At 40.7% G+C, this 22,968-nt stretch overlaps 1 protein-coding gene across 1 annotated transcript in view; it reads left to right on the top strand.

Annotated features, from left to right (window-relative positions):
- The window catches only part of LOC126176795 (nodal modulator 3), a 171,573-nt gene that overhangs the window by 132,499 nt on the left and 16,106 nt on the right, over nt 1-22,968 (top strand). Inside the window, exons 10-13 of the mRNA XM_049923975.1 lie at nt 9,785-10,074; nt 21,092-21,433; nt 21,732-21,855; nt 21,938-22,131. Coding sequence (XP_049779932.1) covers nt 9,785-10,074; nt 21,092-21,433; nt 21,732-21,855; nt 21,938-22,131 — 950 coding nt within the window. The remainder of the gene's footprint in view (nt 1-9,784; nt 10,075-21,091; nt 21,434-21,731; nt 21,856-21,937; nt 22,132-22,968) is intronic.

Below are 22,968 nucleotides of genomic sequence, written 5' to 3'. Positions count from 1 at the left end.
TCCCCAACCCCACAACCTCCCTTATCAGAGTTTCTTTGCTATCCTTGAAGTCTAGTCTGTGCTACATAAACTGTGAAGTTCTCGCAAGGTTGGTATTTCCTTTTATAGTTAGTAATATCACACGAATTGCCTCTTGGTTCCTTGTCTCTGATGGCTCAATCCACATCTCTGGCCACATTAAACGTACCAACTAGCAACATTAGCTGCTTTTCTAAAGCTGCCACTGCTTCCACATCAAAAAATCCATCCCATACAGCCAGGTCTACCAGGGACAGCATATCTACAGTGACAAGAACTCCTTTCCCAGTATGTTGAAGGTCTTGGTAAGACCTACACAGACAGGCACTATCCCCCAGACCTAGTCTCCAAACAGATTTCCCATGCCATATCATCCAGTCCTGCCAACAGCCCGAGAACTTGTTACTAAGAGCACCCTTTCGTCACACAATACCACTCTGGACTGGAAAAGCAGAGCCACATCCTTTTTTCAGGGCACTGAAATGCACTGAAATGATGAACATCCTACCCAAGAACCTTCCCACTCCTCCTAAAGTGGTGTTATGTCACCTACGCAACCTCCACAACACCCCAGTCCACCCCAGTGTGACTCCCAATTCCTATATCCCCTTTTAAGACCCAGCTGCAAGACCTGCCATATCCACCCAACCAGCACATCCTATTTCAGTCCTCTCACAGACTTATCCCATCCCATCAGAAGCTAAGCAATCTATGTTGTGTACCAGCTCTACTGCACTCATTGCACATATTTTTACAGTGGTATGATTACCAACCACATGTCCATCAGGATGAATGGCCACCACTATATTGTGACCAAGAGTAAAATCTACCACCCTGTGGCATAACATGCAGCTGAAAATAACATGCATGATTTCAATGGCTGCTTCAGAACTGGGCCATCTGGAGCCTCCCCACCACCAACAACATTTTTGTACTGTGCGAATGGGATTTATCCTTACCACACATTCTCCACTCCCAAAATCATCCCAACATCAACTCACCCTCATTATGCACTGCTCTCTGCCAATGCACCTACCAGTCTTATCCTCTTCTCTGCTTTTCTCTTTTTCCACTCCCTATCCCCCCACCCCACCCCACTCCACCCCTTGCCCCTCCCTCACAGCCACCCAACACTTTGCCTGGCAGCTTAATTCTGACACCAGCTAGCCTCTGCACACTCCACCAGAAAGTGCCCTTCTCTCCTCGCATCCGAACTTTGCTATCCATCCCTCTTCCCTGTCCCACTCCAGATTGCTGCTTTCATTCAATTTGACAGTTGCATTCTGGCTGGAGTGGGCAGAGGTAGCAGTCATGTGTGCGTGAGATGTGCCTGCTTGTGTGAATGTGTGCTTTTTCTTTTCTGAAGAAGGCTTTGGCTAAAAGCTCAGTGTGTAACAGTTCCTTATTGCATCTGTCTGCAACTCAGCATGTCATCTTTACAGTGAGTAACAATCTGTTATTTTCTTAATAGTGTTGATATTCCAATCTGTACTTTCCTTTAATGATCTTGCTTCTTACTTGCACATTTACAATGGCATATTTATTTTGTGCACTTTGCTGCTTTATTTTTGGGGTGAATATAACAATTCCATGTATATCAGCATCTTTCCATCATGCCATTATTGACTAAAGTTACTGGTATTCTAAGGCTTAAAAACTTAAATTTCATGTTTTAAGATTATACCAATGCCGTGTTGTATTAGAGTGTCATTATCTAGAACTAGCCAACTCAACATTGGCATCAAGTTTTCATGATGAGACTGCACATTAATTGTATACTTCTGCTGGTAACTTTTTGTTCACTTATGAGGAATGGAAGTGAAACATGGACAATAAATAGTTTGGAGAAGAAGAGAATAGAAGCTTTCGAAATGTGGTGCTACAGAAGAATGTTGAAGATTAGGTGGGTAGACCACGTAACTAATGAGGAGGTATTGAATAGGATTGGGGAGAAGAGAAGTTTGTGGCACAACTTGACTAGAAGAAGGGATTGGTTGGTAGGACATGTCCTGAGGCATCAAGGGATCACAAATTTATCATTGGAGGGCAGCGTGGAGGGTAAAAATCGTAGAGGGAGACCAAGAGATGAATACACTAAGCAGATTCAGAAGGATGTAGGTTGCAGTAGGTACTGGGAGATGAAGGAGCTCGCACAGGATAGATTAGCATGGAGACCTGCATCAAACCAGTCTCAGGACTGAAGACCACAACAACAACAACATGAGGAATAAGTTCATTAAAAATTTATTTACCTGTCAAATATAGTATGGTTAACCCTATGTTTCTGACCATGTTTGGACCATTTTATCTCATTACTCAAAATATCTAGTCTGAGCAAATGAATAGAGGTGAATGGTATGCTTCTGTTGCCTCTATAAGTTGCAGTGTTTGGCATGACATAGTATTATATACTGCTAGCATGTTCACTGATAGTCCAGGTGCCAGTGGTGGAAAGTTAGTCCTAGACACCAGGTGTCAACATGATTGATTATGGTAAAATAATTAGAACCACTCAAAAGAGGCACTTCAGCTGTGATGTCATGACGATAGTGGGGTATTCGAAAGAACCATTCAAAGGCCTAGAATGGAATACCCTGAGTACATTCATTCTTTTGTATTTACACAGGGCATGACAATGTTACAAAACCAGCACTGCCCCAAAAATTTAACTGTACTAGCTGACAAAGCCAGGGAGCTAGACCACAATAGAGCGAACAAAACTTTATGTGCAAGTCAATCTATGACAGGAGGAGAGTCTCTGAACACCTCGTAGAGACTAGCACAGAGATAAACACAAAATGCGACCAGCACAAACAGCTGAGCATTATCATGGGGAAACAGAGCACAAAGTGAGGCAAAGGCCAGGTCTGAGGTAGTTAACATCAGCATAAGAACTGACAGGCTGTAGCCTATCACCAGAGATGAACACCTGTGTCAATGGCTTTACCCACAGAGTCCTTTGCTTTACCTACACCATCTGTGCCAGCTTGCCGCACTACTTTCCCACGGGACCCACGCCAGCTAATCTGTGTCCATATAAATGTCCACTAGTGGGGATACTAAACATTCAAAATAAATTCGCTGTAATGTTCAACAGTCTGTGGGTAATGTGTAGCTATCAGATAGCTTGATCTGAAATGATAGGTAGAAGGGCCACAGTGCAGCAGACCATGCATTAGTTCAGTGGTGCCAAACAAAGTGATGTAGTTAATAGATTAGACTCTTTCCTGCAGCTTAAAACTGTGTGTTGGGGCGGGATTGAAAACAAATCCTTCCTTTTTGGAGCAATGGTCATGCAGGCTGAGCTACCCATGTGTTCTTCAAGGCCTTTTCAACAGCTTCAGTTTGCTAGAACTGCTCTTCTACTTTGATTCTAGATGCTGGCCTCATATGTGAAGAGAGTAGAGTTAAACTTAACAAACAAAAATTCTGCTAAAGGCTTTGCAGTTTCCATAAATCACTTTACACGAAAGCCAGACTGATTCCAGAAAATTTTTATAACTGATATCTTCCGTCATTCTTGTCTGAGTGAGTTAGTATCGTCCTTTCTAATAACAATGGTGGAAGTGGGATGTTAAATCCCAGTACTGCTGTCTTCAGTTCATCAGCACACATTCATTAGCAAACAACAGCAGCAGCAGCAGCACGTTAACATTTACATCACACATTTACCTCTGATAACCTCATGTTAGAGAACTGAGAAATTGGCATGAGTGCAGGAATACTGCAACTGGATGCTTGTATCATTGAAAACAGTCACCTAAATTAACAAGTTATCATGGCCTGTTGGTATATGCTGAAGGCAGGAATGGCAGCATCATAAAGCACAGCATGCAGTGGATCTCTCATAGCAGCAGGGTACAATTCAGAATAGTAATTTTTTGACAAGTGTTTACATGTAATGGAACAGAAGTCCTAATAATATATTGTAGGATACAGGGATCTGCTGATGTATCATGTGCATCTATTTAATGGGTGCACAGTTAACTGAAATGGTTTGAGGCCATTGCACGTTAACCCTATTAGTCATAGATGACAAATTTCATCAGAGAACAAATACACATTTAAAATTTGTGTTACTTTACACAGAATTCTATTCATTTTCTTCTGTGAACATTTTTTGTGAAAACAGTTCCATACTGCTGTGCATTACACCATTAGGACACCAGTGAATGGAAATATGCAATGTATATCAACTTATCAAATCCTTATACTCAATGTAGACAAATAAGATTGTTGAAAAAGCTCGTTTTAGAAGATTGTGACTATAATTTTTATGATTTTATATCCTCATTAACATGTACCTCTAAAACGTTCTGCATTGTTTGCTGATACCTGTTGCTGTTATACATATTTGATCCCCCCCACCTTGTAAAAGTAAATATTCTCTGTATTCCTAAAGATTATAACACACACATTTCTAGAAAATCTCCAACACCTACCTTTTTTCTCAGAATGGAAATGGAAATGTCATGTGGCTAGGGCCTCCCGATGGGCAGACCATTCGTCTCGTGCAAGTCTTTTGAGTTGACGCCTCTTCGGTGACTTGCATGTCAATGGGGATGAGATGATGATGATGATGATGATGATGATAAAACAACACCCAGTCCCTAAGTGGAGAAAATCTCCGACCTGGCTGGGAATCGAACCCCGGCCCCTTGGGATGACATTCCGTCATGCTGACCATTCAGCTACTGGGGCATACTTTTCTCAGAGTAAAACAGAAGTACTCTCATTTATAGCAAGAAAATCAGAAGTGATTACAATAGGTGCTATTTTTTCTCTATTGGACCTAAGAAAGTAGTCATTATTTAGTGAACACTGAAAAACAATACATTGTGAAAGACATAAATCATATCATCATTTGATTTGAGATATACTATGAGGTTGTGGACTGAGTCTTGACAAATGAGCTGTCAGGATTGGATTTTGGCCAAGGAAGATAGGAGAGGCATCCGTATAATTTGTGATGACCAGTGGCATGTCAGTATTCTAAATTATGTTCCAATCCTTCCACAGCTTCCTGTGAAGGAAGGCCATGAAAATGTAACGTAATGATTCGTGTTGGTTAGTTTCATGTTCCATGGATTGTTTTGCATGATAGATCTTAATGATGTGGAACAAATCCTTTTACATTCAGATCACAAATTAAAGCTGGACATTTTTAAGATTTATTTTTTTATTTTTTACGAAAATATACAGATGTGAGTTAGTAATTTCTATCCACCGCCTCTTCCACATTACAGTAATAGAAATTCTTCTACTGAATAGGAGGAGTTATCAAGGAGAAACTTTTTTCAGCTTGTTTTCAAGTTTTATGTTGTTGACTGTCAGACATTTTATATCAACAGGTAAGTGATCAATAATTTTTGTTGCAGTGTTGTCCACTGCTTTTTGTGCAAAAGACAACTTTAACATGGGCTAATGAATGTCTTTTTCTTCTGGTATTGTAATTATGTACATCACTGTTCCTTTTGAACAATAGTGGAGTATTTACAACAAACTTCATGAGGGAATAAATATAATGTGAAGCAGCAGTCAGAATGCATAACTTCTTAAACAGGTGTCTACAGGATGATTATGTGTGAGCACCACATATTCATACAACTCATTTTTGAGCAATGAAGACTTTTTTTTCCATAAAGATGAGTTACCTCAAAACATTACTCCGTATGACATTATTGAATGAAAATATGCAAAATATGTTAACTTACCAGTTCGTCTATCCCCAAGACTTGCAATGATTCGTGCAAATGTGGCTGAACTACATTGTTTTAGGAATCACATAATGTTTAAATTCTCATCAGGAAGAATTTTGAAGTTTCCAACCTATTTATTATTTCCTCTTCTGTCTCATACTTATCATTAGTATAGTACCCTTAGATGTGCAGAAATGAATATGTTGCATCTTCTTAATTGAAGGTGAGACCACCCACAGAAAACCAGTCAGTGATACTTTTAAGAACATTGTTTACCGTTTCTTCTGTTTCTGTATGTATGCTTGGATTGATTATAATACTAGTGCCATCTGCAAAAAGAACTAATTCTGCTTGTCTTATATTAGATGGAAGATTGTTTAGATATATATATGAGGAACAATAGCGGACCTAAGACTGAGTCTTGGGGAACCCCATAAGTGATTTCTTCCTGTTCAGAATAACGTCCCTGGACTACATTGGCTGATCTACTAAGTACAGCTTTCTGTAATCTTTGGTTAGATGTGACATTATCCATTAGTTGACTGTACCATCAGCCTCATAAAACTTAATTCATCTATGAGAGTACTGTGATTCACACATTCAAACGCCTTAAATAGGTCACAGAAAATACCAGCCTGCACCATTTTGTTAATTAATTAGTAGAGCAATGCTTCTGAAGCCCAAACTGTGATTTGTTGAGGATATTATTGTTGCTGAGATGTGATACTATTCTACAATACATCACATACAAAGATAGGAAAATAATTTCAGTAGTGAAACAAGTTGTTAGTTATTGACATCTCTCTTATCATCTTTCTTAAAGAGAGATTTAATGTCAGCGTATTTTTGTCTCTTTGGAAAAAACCTTCAGTTAGTGATGTGTGTTGGGTTTTTAAACCTGGCAGCTCTTTGGATGATTTTTAAGAGGAGCAAGTTGTGAGCTGATATTAGGCTTCATCATCTCTTCCTCCTCCACCTTCCCCCTCCCCTCGTTCCCTGCCCCTTCCTTGATCACTGACATTACAAAAACTACATTGCACTCTACACTCAGTGTTAACTTGTCAACTACACTCCTGGAAATTGAAATAAGAACATCGTGAATTCATTGTCCCAGGAAGGGGAAACTTTATTGACACATTCCTGGGGTCAGATACATCACATGATCACACTGACAGAACCACAGGCACATAGACACAGGCAACAGAGCATGCACAATGTCGGCACTAATACAGTGTATATCCACCTTTCGCAGCAATGCAGGCTGCTATTCTCCCATGGAGACGATCGTAGAGATGCTGGATGTAGTCCTGTGGAACGGCTTGCCATGCCATTTCCACCTGGCGCCTCAGTTGGACCAGCGTTCGTGCTGGACGTGCAGACCGCGTGAGACGACGCTTCATCCAGTCTCAAACATGCTCAATGGGGGACAGATCCGGAGATCTTGCTGGCCAGGGTAGTTGACTTACACCTTCTAGAGCACGTTGGGTGGCACGGGATACATGCGGACGTGCATTGTCCTGTTGGAACAGCAAGTTCCCTTGCCGGTCTAGGAATGGTAGAACGATGGGTTCGATGACGGTTTGGATGTACCGTGCACTATTCAGTGTCCCCTCGACGATCACCAGTGGTGTACGGCCAGTGCAGGAGATCGCTCCCCACACCATGATGCCAGGTGTTGGCCCTGTGTGCCTCGGTCGTATGCAGTCCTGATTGTGGCGCTCACCTGCACGGCGCCAAACACGCATACGACCATCATTGGCACCAAGGCAGAAGCGACTCTCATCGCTGAAGACGACACGTCTCCATTCGTCCCTCCATTCACGCCTGTCGCGACACCACTGGAGGCGGGCTGCACGATGTTGGGGCGTGAGCGGAAGATGGCCTAACGGTGTGCGGGACCGTAGCCCAGCTTCATGGAGATGGTTGCGAATGGTCCTCGCCGATACCCCAGGAGCAACAGTGTCCCTAATTTGCTGGGAAGTGGCGGTGCGGTCCCCTACGGCACTGCGTAGGATCCTACGGTCTTGGCGTGCATCCGTGCTTCGCTGCGGTCCAGTCCCAGGTCGACGGGCACGTGCACCTTCCGCCGACCACTGGCAACAACATCGATGTACTGTGGAGACGTCACGCCCCACGTGTTGAGCAATTCGGCGGTACGTCCACCCGGCCTCCCGCATGCCCACTATACGCCCTCGCTCAAAGTCCGTCAACTGCACATACGGTTCACGTCCACGCTGTCACGGCATGCTACCAGTGTTAAAGACTGCGATGGAGCTCCATATGCCACGGCAACCTTGCTGACACTGACGGCGGCGGTGCACAAATGCTGCGCAGCTAGCGCCATTCGACGGCCAACACCGCGGTTCCTGGTGTGTCCGCTGTGCCGTGCGTGTGATCATTGCTTGTACAGCCCTCTCGCAGTGTCCGGAGCAAGTATGGTGGGTCTGACACACCGGTGTCAATGTGTTCTTTTTTCCATTTCCAGGAGTGTATAAACAATAATCATTTTATACGAGGGCTATTCAGAAAGTATGGAACGTTTTGGCATTTAAAAATAACTTAAGTGCAAGAAATACATTTTATTATATACATCTGAAAGAGCAACTGACATACTACTTTGTCACATAATCACCAAACACATTGAGGCACTTATCATACTGGTGGACAAGTTTTGAAAGACCTTCGTCGTAAAATTCTGCTGCCTGAGACTTCAGCTAGTGAGTCATGCCCACCTGGAGTTCCACGTTGTCATCAAAGTGCTGTGTTGCAAGTCAGTTCTTCATCTTGGGAAACAAGTGGAAATTGCTTGGTGCAAGATCAGGGCTGTAGGGCGGATGAGGAAAAATATCCCATTTGAATGGACTAAGGAGTTCTTTAGTGTGATTTGCTGTGTGAGGTCAGGTATTGTGCAAAGACAAGATTTTGGACATCATCTTTCCTCAGTGTTTATTTTGAACTGCTCTTATAAGGCTGTGCAAAGTTTGTCAGTACAGGGCAGAATTTATGGTTGCTTCACATTCGAGAAAAATCAATAAGAAGCACACCTTGCCTATCTCAAAACTCTGTTGCCATCAACTTCCTTGCTGACAAGGTTTGCAAACATTTTCTTGGTTTTTGGGGGGACTTTGTGTGCCTCCACTCCATGGACTGTAATTTTGTCTCGCAATTGACATGTTTCACCCAAGTCTTGTCACTGGTTACAATTCAATCCAGTAATGAATCACCATGTTTGTGGTAGGCCCCCAGGAATGTCAACGTTGCCCCCCATTCGCTGTTCTTTATGGTGCTCTGTAAGCATTTTGGGCACCCATTGTGCACAAAATTTGTGGTAACTTAGCTTTTGAGTGACAATTTCAAACAACAAAGTCCATGAAACTTTTGGAAAAGAAAGCGAAAGCTCTGTTATTGTCAAGCGACAGTTTTCACGAATCGTTTCATCAACTTCAGTGACAAGATCGTCAGTCACAATGCTCGGGCGTCCACTCTTCTCTTCATCATGAATGTTGGTTCGGCCATTTTTAAACTGAATGCACTATTTCCAGACAGAACATTCACTTAGTATGTTATTTCCGTACACTTCGCACAGATCATGATAAATTTCTATAGGATTTAGGTTTTTTGCCAACAAAAACCGTATCACAGACTGCACCTCACAACTGGTGAGATTTTCAATTGCAGTGCACATTTCAAATTCGAATATCAATAAAACCAGATGCGCAGAGACATTCCCATAGTCACAGATGGATGCCGACTGAGCTGCCGAGCACGCACATACCAAAATATACGCTATCAGCTCGCACCTAGCGGTGTCAGATGGAAATGTTCCCTACTTTCTGAATAGCCCTCGTACATAATAATTTTACTCACATCAAACATGCTAAAGTGCAGTAGTTAAAAATTCCTTTTCAATATGTGCAAGTGAATTAACACCTGGAGTCCATCAGCCAGAAATGTCATTTAACTACACTTTATTGTTGTTGTACTACTATTATATTAAAATTAAGTGTTTGAAAAAAATACTGCTTAATAAATTATGTAACTATTCTAATACTTGCTTTCATATTCAGGTACAATACAAACTTGTGTCTGAAAAATCTGGAGCTGGATCTGTACAAAACCTCTCAGTTGAGAGGGGTGTGAACAAAGCTTGTGTCAACCTCCCAGGTGCCTATGAATTTGTGCCTGCAGGTTGTCATAAGTATTCTCCAACAGTATTCCTGTGGAACTCTGCAGCTGCTTCACCTATAAAGCTAACAGCAGTTGCCCACACTGTTGGGGGTTCTGTTAAATCCAAACAGAAAGTTAATGATCTCATCATCAGTGTATTTGAGGTTGAGAGTGAAAAATTAAAAGCCAGGTATGTATCTGTTTCGCCAGAGATGTAGTTTATTTTTCTTTTTAATTTATTCCAGAAACTGTAAGCAGTTGCATGTCTTCCTGTGTACTTATATTTTCATGAACTAGTAATGTGTTAACACTTTGAAGATCTAACCTGAGCAAAGCAACTTTGTCTTAAAAAGACTGCACGCAAGTGTAGGTCAGGTTGCATTTTCCTAACACACGAGCCACCTGTCGTTCAAAAACTGGACTCGTTTCATATGAGAACAATGTACAGACTGCTGCTGCCATCTGTTGCCAGTTTGTAGAATTATTTTGAAAGAAACATCAAATAATGTAACACCTGCTGTCGCAGATGGCTGAGCCAATATGATTGCATTGATACAATTTGGTGTGTGTACTCATTAGGTCTTACAGCTTGCTATAATTTTGCTGCAAACACATCATGCTTGTGAACGAGCAAGAAATTTGGAAGCTGAGGAGGAAGAAATTTCTCTATAATTCACCTCACACTTTTTTTTTTTTGTGTGTGTGAGTGGGTGGGTGGGGGGGGGGTTAAAATTTATGATCTAACAAAGAACTAAAGTAAATATGAAAAATAAATCTTGATGCTTGTTCTTTTTTTAGTATGTATTATTCTTGACGATACATCAGTTATGTATGTGGCTGTAAATTATGGTATAAATGGCCAGTTTCCTAGGTCCGATATTCTTCTAAGTGGCCAATTTCTAAAGTGTTCACAGCTTCAGTAACTGTCATGTGAAGGTACATTTAGTGACATCAGTGCTTCTTTTCTCAGTTAAGCTTACTATGTCCTTCATTACAGGCCAGAAGATTTTGCAGTTTAATCGCTTTCATCAGTTCCATCATCTTTTCTCTTTATTCATTTATCTTCATTTACTTTAATATGGGTGATCTACATAGTGTGCATTGTGGTATTTATTTTTTACATACTCATCTTCATTATTTCCTTTTACTGCCTAGTCTATTGGAATATAAATAATTTGTACTAATACATCAATCTGCTTATGAGTGTAGTGAAAAACTGTAGCAAAAAAGACTCCATACCCTGATGATTTATTGAAAAGTTGTAAGACAAGTCATGTATGCCTCTGTAGCTCAGTGGTTAGTGTATCTGCCTGATATATGAAGGACCCGGATCCAATTCTCAGTACTGCCAGGGATTGTTCCTTTGTGGGAGGACTGGAACAGAATGCACTCAGCCTTGTGATGCCATTTGAGGATCTACTTGAGTGATAAATAGAGGCTCTGAGGTCAAGAAAGCCAACAACCCTCAGGACAGAGGATACTGAACCCTTCCCTTGGCACCAGGGATCCACATACAAATCACCCAATTCTAATTAAGTAAATTACGGCCCAGTGGTTTGTGGGTGCAGAGCTGTTGACCAAAAGGATCCCAGCTGTGTTCCGTCAGGTTTAGCCAAAGTGAATTTTGTGGCCAAGACATCAATATAAGTTCACTATCATGCTCTTCAAGCCAGTGCAGTGGGATTCTGGCTTTGTGACATGGATAGTTATCCTGCTGAAAGATGCCATTGCCATCAGGGAAAGTGTCGAGCATTAAGGGATGCAGGTGGTCCATTATAATGTTCATGTAGTCCACAGTTGTCGATTACTACCATAGGTTCAGTGGTATCCCATGTGAATGTCCTACACAGCACAGTGCTGCCCTAACCACCACACATGTGTGGTATGGTGCCTGTTTTGAGCAGCTTTTCGCCTAGGTGACACGACCATCAAAATAGTGTAACAAGACATGTGATTCATCCAAGTGACACATTTCCATTGATACACAGTCCAAATCTCAATGATACTGTGTCCACTGCTGTCATAATTGATGATGTTGGGTAAACATGGGAAAATGAATGGTTTATCTGCTTTGGAGCTCCATGTTTATCAATATGCTCTGAAACATTTGTGCCTGCACCAGCATTGTCCTCTGTCAGAAAATCTGCCACAGATCATAGCTTAGCCTGCTTCGCAGAGCCGGCAAGCCTCCAACCTCTACATTCTTTGATGAGATGTGGAAATCTGACACATTTTCACTTATTCATTGTTTAACCATTCTTCAACCAGTTTCCACAGATGCTCATGACAGTGGTGTCCAAATAGCTGACCAGCTTCACTTTTCGTTGTTCCCAGGTACCAGACCACAACAATTTGCCCTTCATCAAAGTTGCCTATGTTAGGGGGTTTCCATATTTGCAGTCTCTATAGCTGCTAGAATCATTCCCCTTCTATCTGTGGTCAGATTTTATACTTCCCTTGCTGCATCACATGTCTGCTGTGCCAGCAGGCAGCATTCAGTCTTGTGTAAGGCAGTGGTCATATTGTTTGGGATTGTCAGTGTTAGTCTCCCTTTGCAGCTGTCCAAAAACTGCAAAATTCTTCTCGCCAGACTGTGTGGAACTGCCGAGATGCCTGCAATGTACATAGCCACCACTGAGCATTGCACTGGCTGTGCTTATACTGTTGGTGTAAACTTTTTATGTTAGATAACAAGATAGTTATTTCCCGCATCTTCTTCTCCTTCTTCTGTATCGTCGCCTTGTCCCACGTCACGTAGGGTCAGCGTTGCTCTTCTGGATCCTTCTCCTCCATAGTACGCTGTCCATTGCCTCTTCCTTCTTCCATCCTCTCTCCCTTAGGTCCCCGGATATCTTATCCTTCCACCTCATCTTCAGTCTTCCTCTCCTTCTCGCTCCTTCAGTCTTTATATCTTCAACTCTGTTTCCAATATACTCTTCCCCTTTTCTCTGTAAGTGTCCATTCCACCTTTGTGTGCTCTCTTGTATCTTTTTCCCCATGGGTCCCACTTTCACAACTCCTCTAACAAATTCATTTCTAATCCTGTCCTTCCTTGTTACCCCACACATCCACCTCAGCATCCTCATTTCCACCACTTCCATCTTCCTTTCCTGGGCTACTGTGATTGCCCATGTCTCTGCCCTGTATATCAAGCAGGCCTTACCACCAACTTGTACACTTTCCCTTTCAACCCAAAGCTCACCTTCTTGTCACACAACACTCAGCTCATTTTCCTCCAGTTGTTCCAACCGCAATTTATTCGGTGTTATAACTCGCTTTCCAGTCCTCCGTCCCTCTGTATGTACAACCCCAAATATTTAAATTTGCAGACAGATTTCAGCTCATCATCCTAGATCTTGCAAGACCTCATCTGCACATCCTTCAGTGCTAAATATTCTGATTTTGTCCTGCTAATTTTCATCCCTCTTTCTTCTATTGCCTTCCTCCAATCCTCCAGCTTTTCCTCAATGTCTGTCAATGCTCTACTCACAAAGAACCACATCATCTGCAAACAACATATTCCACAGCACTTCCTTCTTCATGTCTGTCACCAGCACATCCATAATCAGGTCAAAGAGGTAGGGACTAGGTCAGAGGTAGGGACTAGGTCAAAGAGGTAGGAACTAAGCACAGACCCTTGATGTAACCCTACTTTTACTGGAAGCTCCCTTGTCATGCCCACACTACTTCTCACCTGTGTCATTGCTCCTCTGTACATTTCCTTCACTAACCTCACATACTTCTCTGCCATGCACTGCTATCTCGTGCTTCTCCATATTTTGTCCCTTGGGACTCTGTCATATGCTTTCTCCAAATCAAGGAAAGCCATATGTAGATCGACTTGTAACTCTCCGTGTCTCTCCACTATCCTCTTTAAAGCATGTATTGCGTCAGTCGTTCCTCTTCCTGGCATAAACCCAAACTGTTCTTCACACACCACAGTCTTCTTGCGTAATCTTGCTTCTATAACTCTTTCCCAAATTTTCATTGTGTGTGCCATCAGTTTAATACCTCTATAGTGACTGCAGTCCTGCACATCACCTTTCCCCATAAATATTGGGATTTTTAAATCAGATGATTCTTTTTGATACACCTTGTATATCTTTTTCACACCAATAACTCAGTACTAGAAATAACAATAATCTTTACAAAGGTTGGAAGTCACTTTGGTCCAGGAAGGTGTTCGTTATTCAGACTCGCACATTTTCAGTAACTTGCCATCAGCCACAAAAAGTTAAACTACTAATAAAGTTCAATTTAAGAGCAGCTTAAAGGATTTATTGGTGACCAACTACTCCAATTTCATGTATGAATTTCTTAGTAGAACCAACTGATGTGCGTATGTTACTAATAATATCAACCAAACCAATCCTAGTATTAGTACAATAAGACTGTAAAAAATCAGTACAGTAATGCAAGCATTGTAAATAAGGGTTGTAAAATGATATTTTATTTGATGATGCATGGCTGCAATAGCCTAAGAATTGTCATATGCACCTCAGTGTATTGTACATTTACATTTTTTGTGGCAAGTTATTTATTACCTTTCAAATGAAAATATTTGATCATCTCCATAGCCAAATGGTTAGCATCACTGTCTTTGGTGGGAAAGGACCTAGGTTCAGTTCCTGGTGCCTTCTCGGATTTTTTGCCCGCATCTCGTGGTCGTGTGGTAGCGTTCTCGCTTCCCACGCCCGGGTTCCTGGGTTCGATTCCCGGCGGGGTCAGGGGTTTTCTCTGCCTCGTGATGGCTGAGTGTTGTGTGCTGTCCTTAGGTTAGTTAGGTTTAAGTAGTTCTAAGTTCTAGGGGACTTATGACCACAGCAGTTGAGTCCCATAGTGCTCAGAGCCATTTGAACCTTTTTTTTTTTTTTCTCGGATTTTTCTGAGGTAGAGTCCAGAATGGGGTCCACTCACCCCCAAGTTGTGTATTCTGAAGGATCTCCACAGTATGGAATGAAAAATACATGTAATCTAATCTACTTTAGCCCTTGTGGCAAGAAACATTGAAACTGGTTGACAAACTTACTAATTGAAATTACACTAATTTGTTGTTACTTCTTGATCACTTCCAGTATTGTTTGTCTCTCCAGTTTGGACTGATGTTTCCTTGCCTTCAGTACCTATACATATACAGGGTGATTATAATTAAAGTTAAACTTTCAAATTGCTGTAGAAATAACACTGCTGGTCAGAATGATGTCAAATTGCAACAGAATATAATCAGAGAAGGGGGAAAATGTATGGTAGAAGAAAAAAAAATAGTTACAAAATGTAGCAATAGATAGTGGTCGACTACAAATGATAGTGGTCGACTACAAATGACAAATGAATCATACAGCAATGCCTAAGGTGTACGTTTGACGTTAAACAAACTGTACTACTCAGTGTGCATGGATGTACAGGTATGATACTGTTAGTTATTTAAGTCCATCCACCACAGCAAGGTCATATCACATTGGATCAGAAAAATCAGTTTTTAATTGTCCTGAGACCAGAAACTGTATAAAAAGCATCAAACACATCGGTTTTTAATTTCCCTGAGGCCAAAAAATACAGAAAATGCATCGGTCACAATTGAATCAGATAACTAATTTTCATGTGACTGCTGCAAAATATGTTCAGTATGCTGTCCACCATTTTCTGCAACAAGTTGAAATCGAGAAACAGCATGTTCCACAACTGATTGAAGTGTTATCTGGGTCACGTTCAGAATGTGTTGCACAATGCACGCCTTCAATTCAGCTAAGTTTGCAATCTGAATGCTGAACACATCTTTCAGATAGCCCCACAACCAGAAGTCACACAGGTTAAGGTCAGGTGATCAGGATGTCCAGGCTGTAGGGAAATGGCGGCTGATAATTCTAGCATTTTTGAAGTGGCACTTCAGCAGCTGCTTAACTGGATTTGCAATGTGCAGAGGTGCGCCGTCTTGCATAAAAATGATCCCATTCACATATCCACACTGTTGGAGAGCTGGAATGACATGGTTGCACAAAAGACCATCATAGAGCTTACCAGTGATGGTACAGGTAACAGGACCGGAAGCACCTGTCTCTTCAAAAAAAATGTGGCCCTATGATAAATGGTGCCATAAACGTACACCACACTCTGACCTTTGCAGGATGAAGTTGTACTGGTTGATTTGTGTGTGGATTTTCCATTGCCCATATTCGACAATTCTGTGTATTGTCATATCCTGTCGGATGGAAGTGGGCTTTGTCTGTCCACAAAATTTTCCACAGCCAATCATTGTCCACTTCCATGCAATCAAGAAATTCTAAAGGAAAGGTCTCTCTTGCTGGCAGGTCAACAGGAAGCAACTCGTGCATATGAGTAATTTTGAATGGATAGCAAAGAAGGATGTTTCGTAGGATTTTATGCACCGTGCATATGGGTATGTTTAATGTTCGAGCAGTTCACTATGCACTACACATTTGCACAACACCACTTGTCTCCTCCTGCATTGTTGTGACCACTGCTTCCGCTGATGTTGAATCAATTTGTTTCCTCCCTCTACCAGGTTGCACACCAAAAGAACCCATCTTTTCGAATTTCTCAATCGTTTTCTCCAAACCCACGGCAGTCATCAGACCAACGCCTTTTTTCAAACCCTTCAGTGACTGGAACTTCTATAGAGCAACATGTGCACAGTCATTGTTCTTGTAATACAGCTTCACAAACAGAGCATGATCCTCCATCGAGTCAGTCAAGACGAACACCGCAGACACGATGGAGGAAAAGCCACATACCCGGTATGTTTATACCAACTTCAATGGGATGTGCGCATGACAGATGTTTTCATTTACGTATTCTGACATATACACTGCCATCTATTGATCAATTGTCACACAATTTTTGTTTCTTCTGCCATACGTTTTCCCCCTTCTCCGATAATATTCCGTTGCAATTTGACATCATTCTGACCAATGGTGTTATTTCTACAGTGTTTTGAAAGTTTAATTTTAATCACCCTGTACATTTCCCATCCCTCACTCCCCACTGCCCAATCTCATACTGGGCAAAGAAAATTCATAAAATTCCATAATTTACAAACTAAACTGTATTTTTAAATTTGGGTTTCTGTTAACTCTGCTCCAGTTTGGTGGCTGTTAAATAAACATACCAATTCTAACAAATACTGTGAGAACTCAAGATCCATGTGGTTTATTACTGTGGCAGCAGATTTCCCCTCCTACCCCAAAATCACTGCAACAGGTTACCTGAAGTCATACCTGTCAGCTCTCCATATATTGGTATAAATGTGACAGGATAATTCTTCTCCACTTAGTATCATCAGATTCACACACATAGTGATCATATTTGGTAAAGCTGGTGGCACTTCTGCAGAAATCAAGCTACAGTAGAATTTCAAACACAGCCGTTTGTGCTTTGGTTTTACTGGCAGCATACATGTAAGTTCTTGAAATGAGTCACCAGTCATTAACCTGGGATCCTTTGAATCAGTACATTTCCAAAAAGCAGGCATTGAAGTGATGTCATGGGATAACAATTCTTTCCTAATGTGGGACTGTTTGAGTCATTGTAATTGTCATCTTGTTGGCAAGACATTGTCATATATGTATTTTGTGTGACATTTTTTACTGCTGTATCAGTTAATCAGCTGATGCTTTGCAAACATTTTATCAGTGTTATAATGGCTGGGCACCAAATTATGAACTGACACTGGAGTTGTACTTGGATAGATAACCAGGGTGTTACAGGTCGTTATGGCCAATCATCTGCACCATAATGATATGTATGTATAAGAAATGTTGTATGGTTGAACCATTCCTTTTTGTCACTTAATTTTTTCTCAGTGAGTGTAGAAATTCTTTTTATGTCACTGAAACAGTAACTGAATTACAGGTGAACAACTTTATGTAATTGTGACAGAGGGCATACAGTGAAATGAAATGATCTTCCAGAAATAAAGTGCTAAGTTTTCTGTAGTGTCAAGATGTATTCCAAAATGAATCATAATTAGATCTTTTTCAACTACAGTTATTATCTCTATAACTGTGATAATGTCTCCAGGTACCACCTATCGTCTCTTCATCGTGAACCTCTCCTCCTATCTCCCTCTTGGTACCTTCTTTCTTCCTCTGGATCCCATCCTTCTTTGTACTTTTCCCTGTCCTTTGACATCTCCCCTTCCCCTCCTCCCTCTCTCTCTCTCCCTCTTCCTCCCCCCCCCCCTCTCTCTCTCTCTCTCTCTCTCTCTCTCTCTCTCTCTCTCTCTCTCTCTCTCTCTCTCACACACACACACACACACTCACACACACACACACCTTCTTCAGGGTTACATTACAGTGGCAGTAAACAAATTCTATTGTCATGCAAATGACTTATTATATTTGGTGTATGTTTTGGGGAATGTGAGTAATGAATGGGTTCTAAGAATTAATGTAGGCACACTAATACGTAGCAGAATTAAAAGGAAATCAATACAAAATCTTTGCATTATTAAGAACAATCTAAGTCAGTTAAATGGAGATCAGATACAAAGATCCCAGAAACATTCTGAACTTTCTGCAGCAAGATGTTCTTCATACATAATGTGTCTGCCTATTTATTCATTCAAACTGACAACTTTGTTACTGTCATACTGATAGAACTATTTCCCCTGGTCGTCCTTTCAATATTTTTAAGAAGGTGACTGTAGTTTTTGAAAAAAGTTATCGTAAAATGAAAAATAGGTATGTAATTGTATTATAAAGCAGGTCTTTTCTTCTTCTTCTTCTTCTTCTTCTTATTATTATTATTATTATTATTATTATTATTGAATTCAATTTCACTTTCCTGTCATTTTTCAGAAGTCTTTACCACACAGAAAATTATTACTTGAAAACAGAAACAATTCAAATTGTTGTGATGCAAAAAGAGACTGCCAGAGTTACAACTAAAATGGATGTTTATTTAATCAGTGACAAATTTTGGGCTATGCCTATTCTCAAACCAACCAATGTTTGCAAAGTAAAATGTCCACCCAAAGTACCAGTAAACAAAGTGGGTACATAATTGTATGGTTCCAAATAATGTAATCCATTGTAGTTGCAAGTCTTGTTGTCTCTTTTTGCATCTCATTCTAAAATGAGTTGCTGTCTCAGTATACGCAACGTGCAGGAGATAAGTCAGATGGTCAAACATTAAAAAAAAAAAGTAACCAATGCTTCTCTTTCATTAATTAGGCATTTCGAGGCATAAACAGCCAATAGTTGCATGAAGCATTTTGGATTTTTCCTAACGTGGTCTTGGATTTTGCTCTGTGGATCAACTCTGATTTCTTTGGTACTGTTTGTGATCTTCATCCATCCACACTGACGAGGTATCCATAATTTTTCACTGTGCTCTGTGCTGCTCTCCATACATGCTCTTTAAAATATTCTCAGTGTTTGGCTTCACACTGACCTGCTGTCTGATGATGATGTTTCTGATACTGTCTGTCAGAGTCACTCCTGTTATCTGACACAGCATCTGCATTTCAATGGCTTAGAGGTTTAGTTAAATTTAGCTTGGAAATTTGCTATCATGTTTAACAAGTCAGTTTTCATCTACGAATTTTCAGTGAAAAATATGGAATTATCTTGATCAGTTACATAATTGTCTTAAGTTATTTTGTTTTTCTACACATTATTTGGAACTCAACTATTTGTATATTCTTCCCCACTTCATCCCTTCTCTCTTGACCTTTCTTATGTGCTACCTCCCCCCACACGCAGATATATTCTCCTATGGGGTAGAGGAGTTGTCAAAATATTATGATTTCAGTTTGTGTTTGAAGCTAAATTTTTTTTTTTTTACATCACTGGATAGCTTGTGAAAGATTTTTATCACTGAATACTCACTCCTCTCTGTGGGACACCAATGCTGCTGAGTAATGCATAGTGTTAGTCATTTCTGCTTGTAGTATTTTGTTTATGAATGTTACTGTTGTTTATTATATTTATGAATGTTACTGTTGTATCTTAAGTGTCATTGATTGTTGGCAACAGACTTCACAAAGGAGTAAGTGTAGTGAGAGGCTGTTGTCAGTGTGGGGTCATTTCATGGTTACAGTTGTGACATTTTGGAGATTTAACATTGAAGTATTGACATGAAAATGAAAAACAGATAGGCCTGAATATAAACAATATACAGTGAAGATTTGGTGATGTGAGCCGTGTCGATTTGCCAGTAAACAAAGGAACAGGGAGTGTTACAGATATAACAAAACCTTCACTTTTTTTGGGATTTACCCATTGGCCAACTGTTTAAAGAGCTTTCTACAAGAAGCTCTAGATTAGATACTTGCTTCTGTGTAACAAAATTTATACAGGGCCTTGGGATGTAAGTGCAGTTATCTCTATAGATCACTGAGGACACTGTACTAAACAACATTGCACCAGTATTTACTCCAGTTGCAGACTGATAATGATAGCTATTATGAATAGTATGTTTTTAAGTTAGCTAGTACCACCAAGTACGCATGGCACAAGCAAGCTATTAAAGTTTATTTTCTGCTGAGCAGCAGATCATGTATTGAAGTGTGGAACAAATAGTCTATACCGACAGGCATAGCTCACTTCATGTCACCATTAACATCATGCATGTGATGCGTTTGTGGGAAGCCTGTTAGGCACGGGGGGTGGGGGGTGGGGGACCCACTAACACACAAAGGTGGGAACATATTAAGGTTCCAGTGATCGCAATATCTTTACCTATACCCCTAACATAACAAGAACAAGAGCAGACCCAATATAAGTTCCTGTGGTAGACCTTTGGGGATTATTCCCCATTGTGAAGATGTTGTATTATTGTATACACTCTGTGGGGTTCTTAATGCCACACTTTGCGTACCGTTAGAATTGTGCAGAGATTTATGGCATTAGCCAAAACTCAGTACCGCACACAGAAGTGGGTGCTACCAACATCTGATATACTTGAGCTTTAAGTTGGATTGGAATGATTGTAACATAGAGCCTTTGTGACTTCACATAACTGCATCTGTGCTGCATTGACTCTGGCGTTTGTATCATCATTCCTGAAGCAGTCTATGTGGATCCAGATACTTTCTACATGCACTGCTTGTAGCCAAAACAAACTTTCAGAGTCCAGGGAGAGCTGAATTTTTCTTGGACTTATCTTTTTATCAGCAATGAGCAAAAACTATTGAACAGAATTCAAATAATCACTTCCTTTTATTTATAAATTGTTCTTTTGTTTAGGATTGGACCACTGGAGCCACAACTGCTGAATAATGGCCAGTATGAGTACAAATTCCAGCTCCATGTTGTAGAAGGGGAGAGACTCAGATTTGTTCCAGCAGCCAGTACACTTTTGTTCACACCTGTAAAAAGCACTTTGTCAGGGCCTTCTGACTGTACTGATAAAGGAGTTGAATTTTATGCTGATAAAGGTCATATCATAGAAGGAAAAATAGAGCCACCACTGGACGGTGTTAAAGTATCAGTATTTGTAGAAGGTTCTGAGGAAATCATTGCAAGCACAGACACTTCCACTGATGGAAAATTTAAGTTTGGTCCACTTTCTGATGGATTAAAATACCGGTATGTCAACTTTCGTGTGTATATTTTAATGTAAGTATATGTTACCGAACTGAATCACAGATGTAGGACTTACCTGTGTTTCCATTTTCATTGATTTTTTGTTTCTTTTCTGATTGAATAATATGAAATTTCAATAGATATTTCAAGACAAGCTTTGTTTTTTAGAACAAACATAGTTAATCAAATAGCTGTAAAAGTGCTCAGGATAATTAATCTACATTATGTGATTGTTAATTATACACAGATTTGTTTATCAAGTTCTTCAGTGTGATATTTCTGCTGTTTGCCTCATTTGCAGTGTATCAGCTGAAAAAGAAGGCTATGTGTTGTCTGGTCCTGACGCTAAAACCACTTTCAAAGCCCACAAATTAGCAGAAATTGTGGTAGAAGTAATAGACAAAGCTGATGGGAAACCATTGCAGGTATTGTATCAGAACTATGTTTTAAGCCCTGTGCACCACTTAGTTTCACATTAATAAAAAAAGTTCCCTCTTCATTTTTTAGGGTGTATTATTGTCCCTGTCTGGAGGTGAAAGCTTTCGACGCAACAGCCAGACTGATGCTGATGGTAAAAGGACATTCAGTTCACTCAGTCCAAGTGAATATTATCTCAGACCAATGATGAAGGAGTACAGATTTGAACCATCATCAAAAATGATAACAGTTGTTGAAGGTGCTAGTATCAAAGTCCAGTTGATGTGAGTATATTAATTGAATTTGTTTGATATTTTGTAGTGGTACCGTACATATATTACTGAGACCTTGAATAACCATCTTGGCCAACCTCCTTTATGTTCCCCATCCTTCACCACTGCCAGACCAATAACAATTCATACTCAAAATAACCAGTTACAACAATAGTGTGATCTCAAACTCTCGTCTAAAGCACTCGCCCTTCCTGAGTTATCTGTATTATCCAAAGATCTCACTTTCAGCTCTAAACACAGATTTAATCATGCTGCTGTAGTGAAGGACATACTTTCCTTCACACATAATGTTAAGAAGAAACTTCACTTTGCAACCCAATCCCAATACCTCTCCAACACCAAACCTGACATTGAACTCTGCCTTAATCATCTCTTACAAGCCATCTAAGAATTCCTCACATCCAGCGTTGCTTCACAGCCCCTTTTGATGTCCCTACAACATAGCTTAACCTATCCACTGGTGAACTCATCTCTGGGTCTTAATGTTCATTTGCTGTGTACGGGCTTGGTGACCCCAGGGTTCCTGAGCAGGGGGCAGGTAAGTGCCAGCAGTCCTCTGCTACCATAGGTTCTGGGTGTGCTTCAGTGACCACCATGTGGTGCAGCAGTGGAATGATGTGTGTCACAGGGAACGGAAATCGTGATTTGACCATGTGGATCGCGAGGATATAAAAAACTCCTCAATCTGAAGGTGTACTGCATGTTGATGAAATGCATGGCAATTGAGATGAAACAGTCTTGAACGGGCAACCTTTTGGGAACCTGCCGCACTTCAGTTGTACAAGCCTTGCTCATGCACACACGGCTCTGTCTTGTACTCACATCCAA

Source organism: Schistocerca cancellata, chromosome 1 (assembly GCF_023864275.1).
Source record: "Schistocerca cancellata isolate TAMUIC-IGC-003103 chromosome 1, iqSchCanc2.1, whole genome shotgun sequence".
Classification (NCBI taxonomy): domain Eukaryota; kingdom Metazoa; phylum Arthropoda; class Insecta; order Orthoptera; family Acrididae; genus Schistocerca; species Schistocerca cancellata.
The sequence above is the reverse complement of the archived record's forward strand: the minus strand, read 5'-3'. Positions and strand labels throughout refer to the sequence as shown.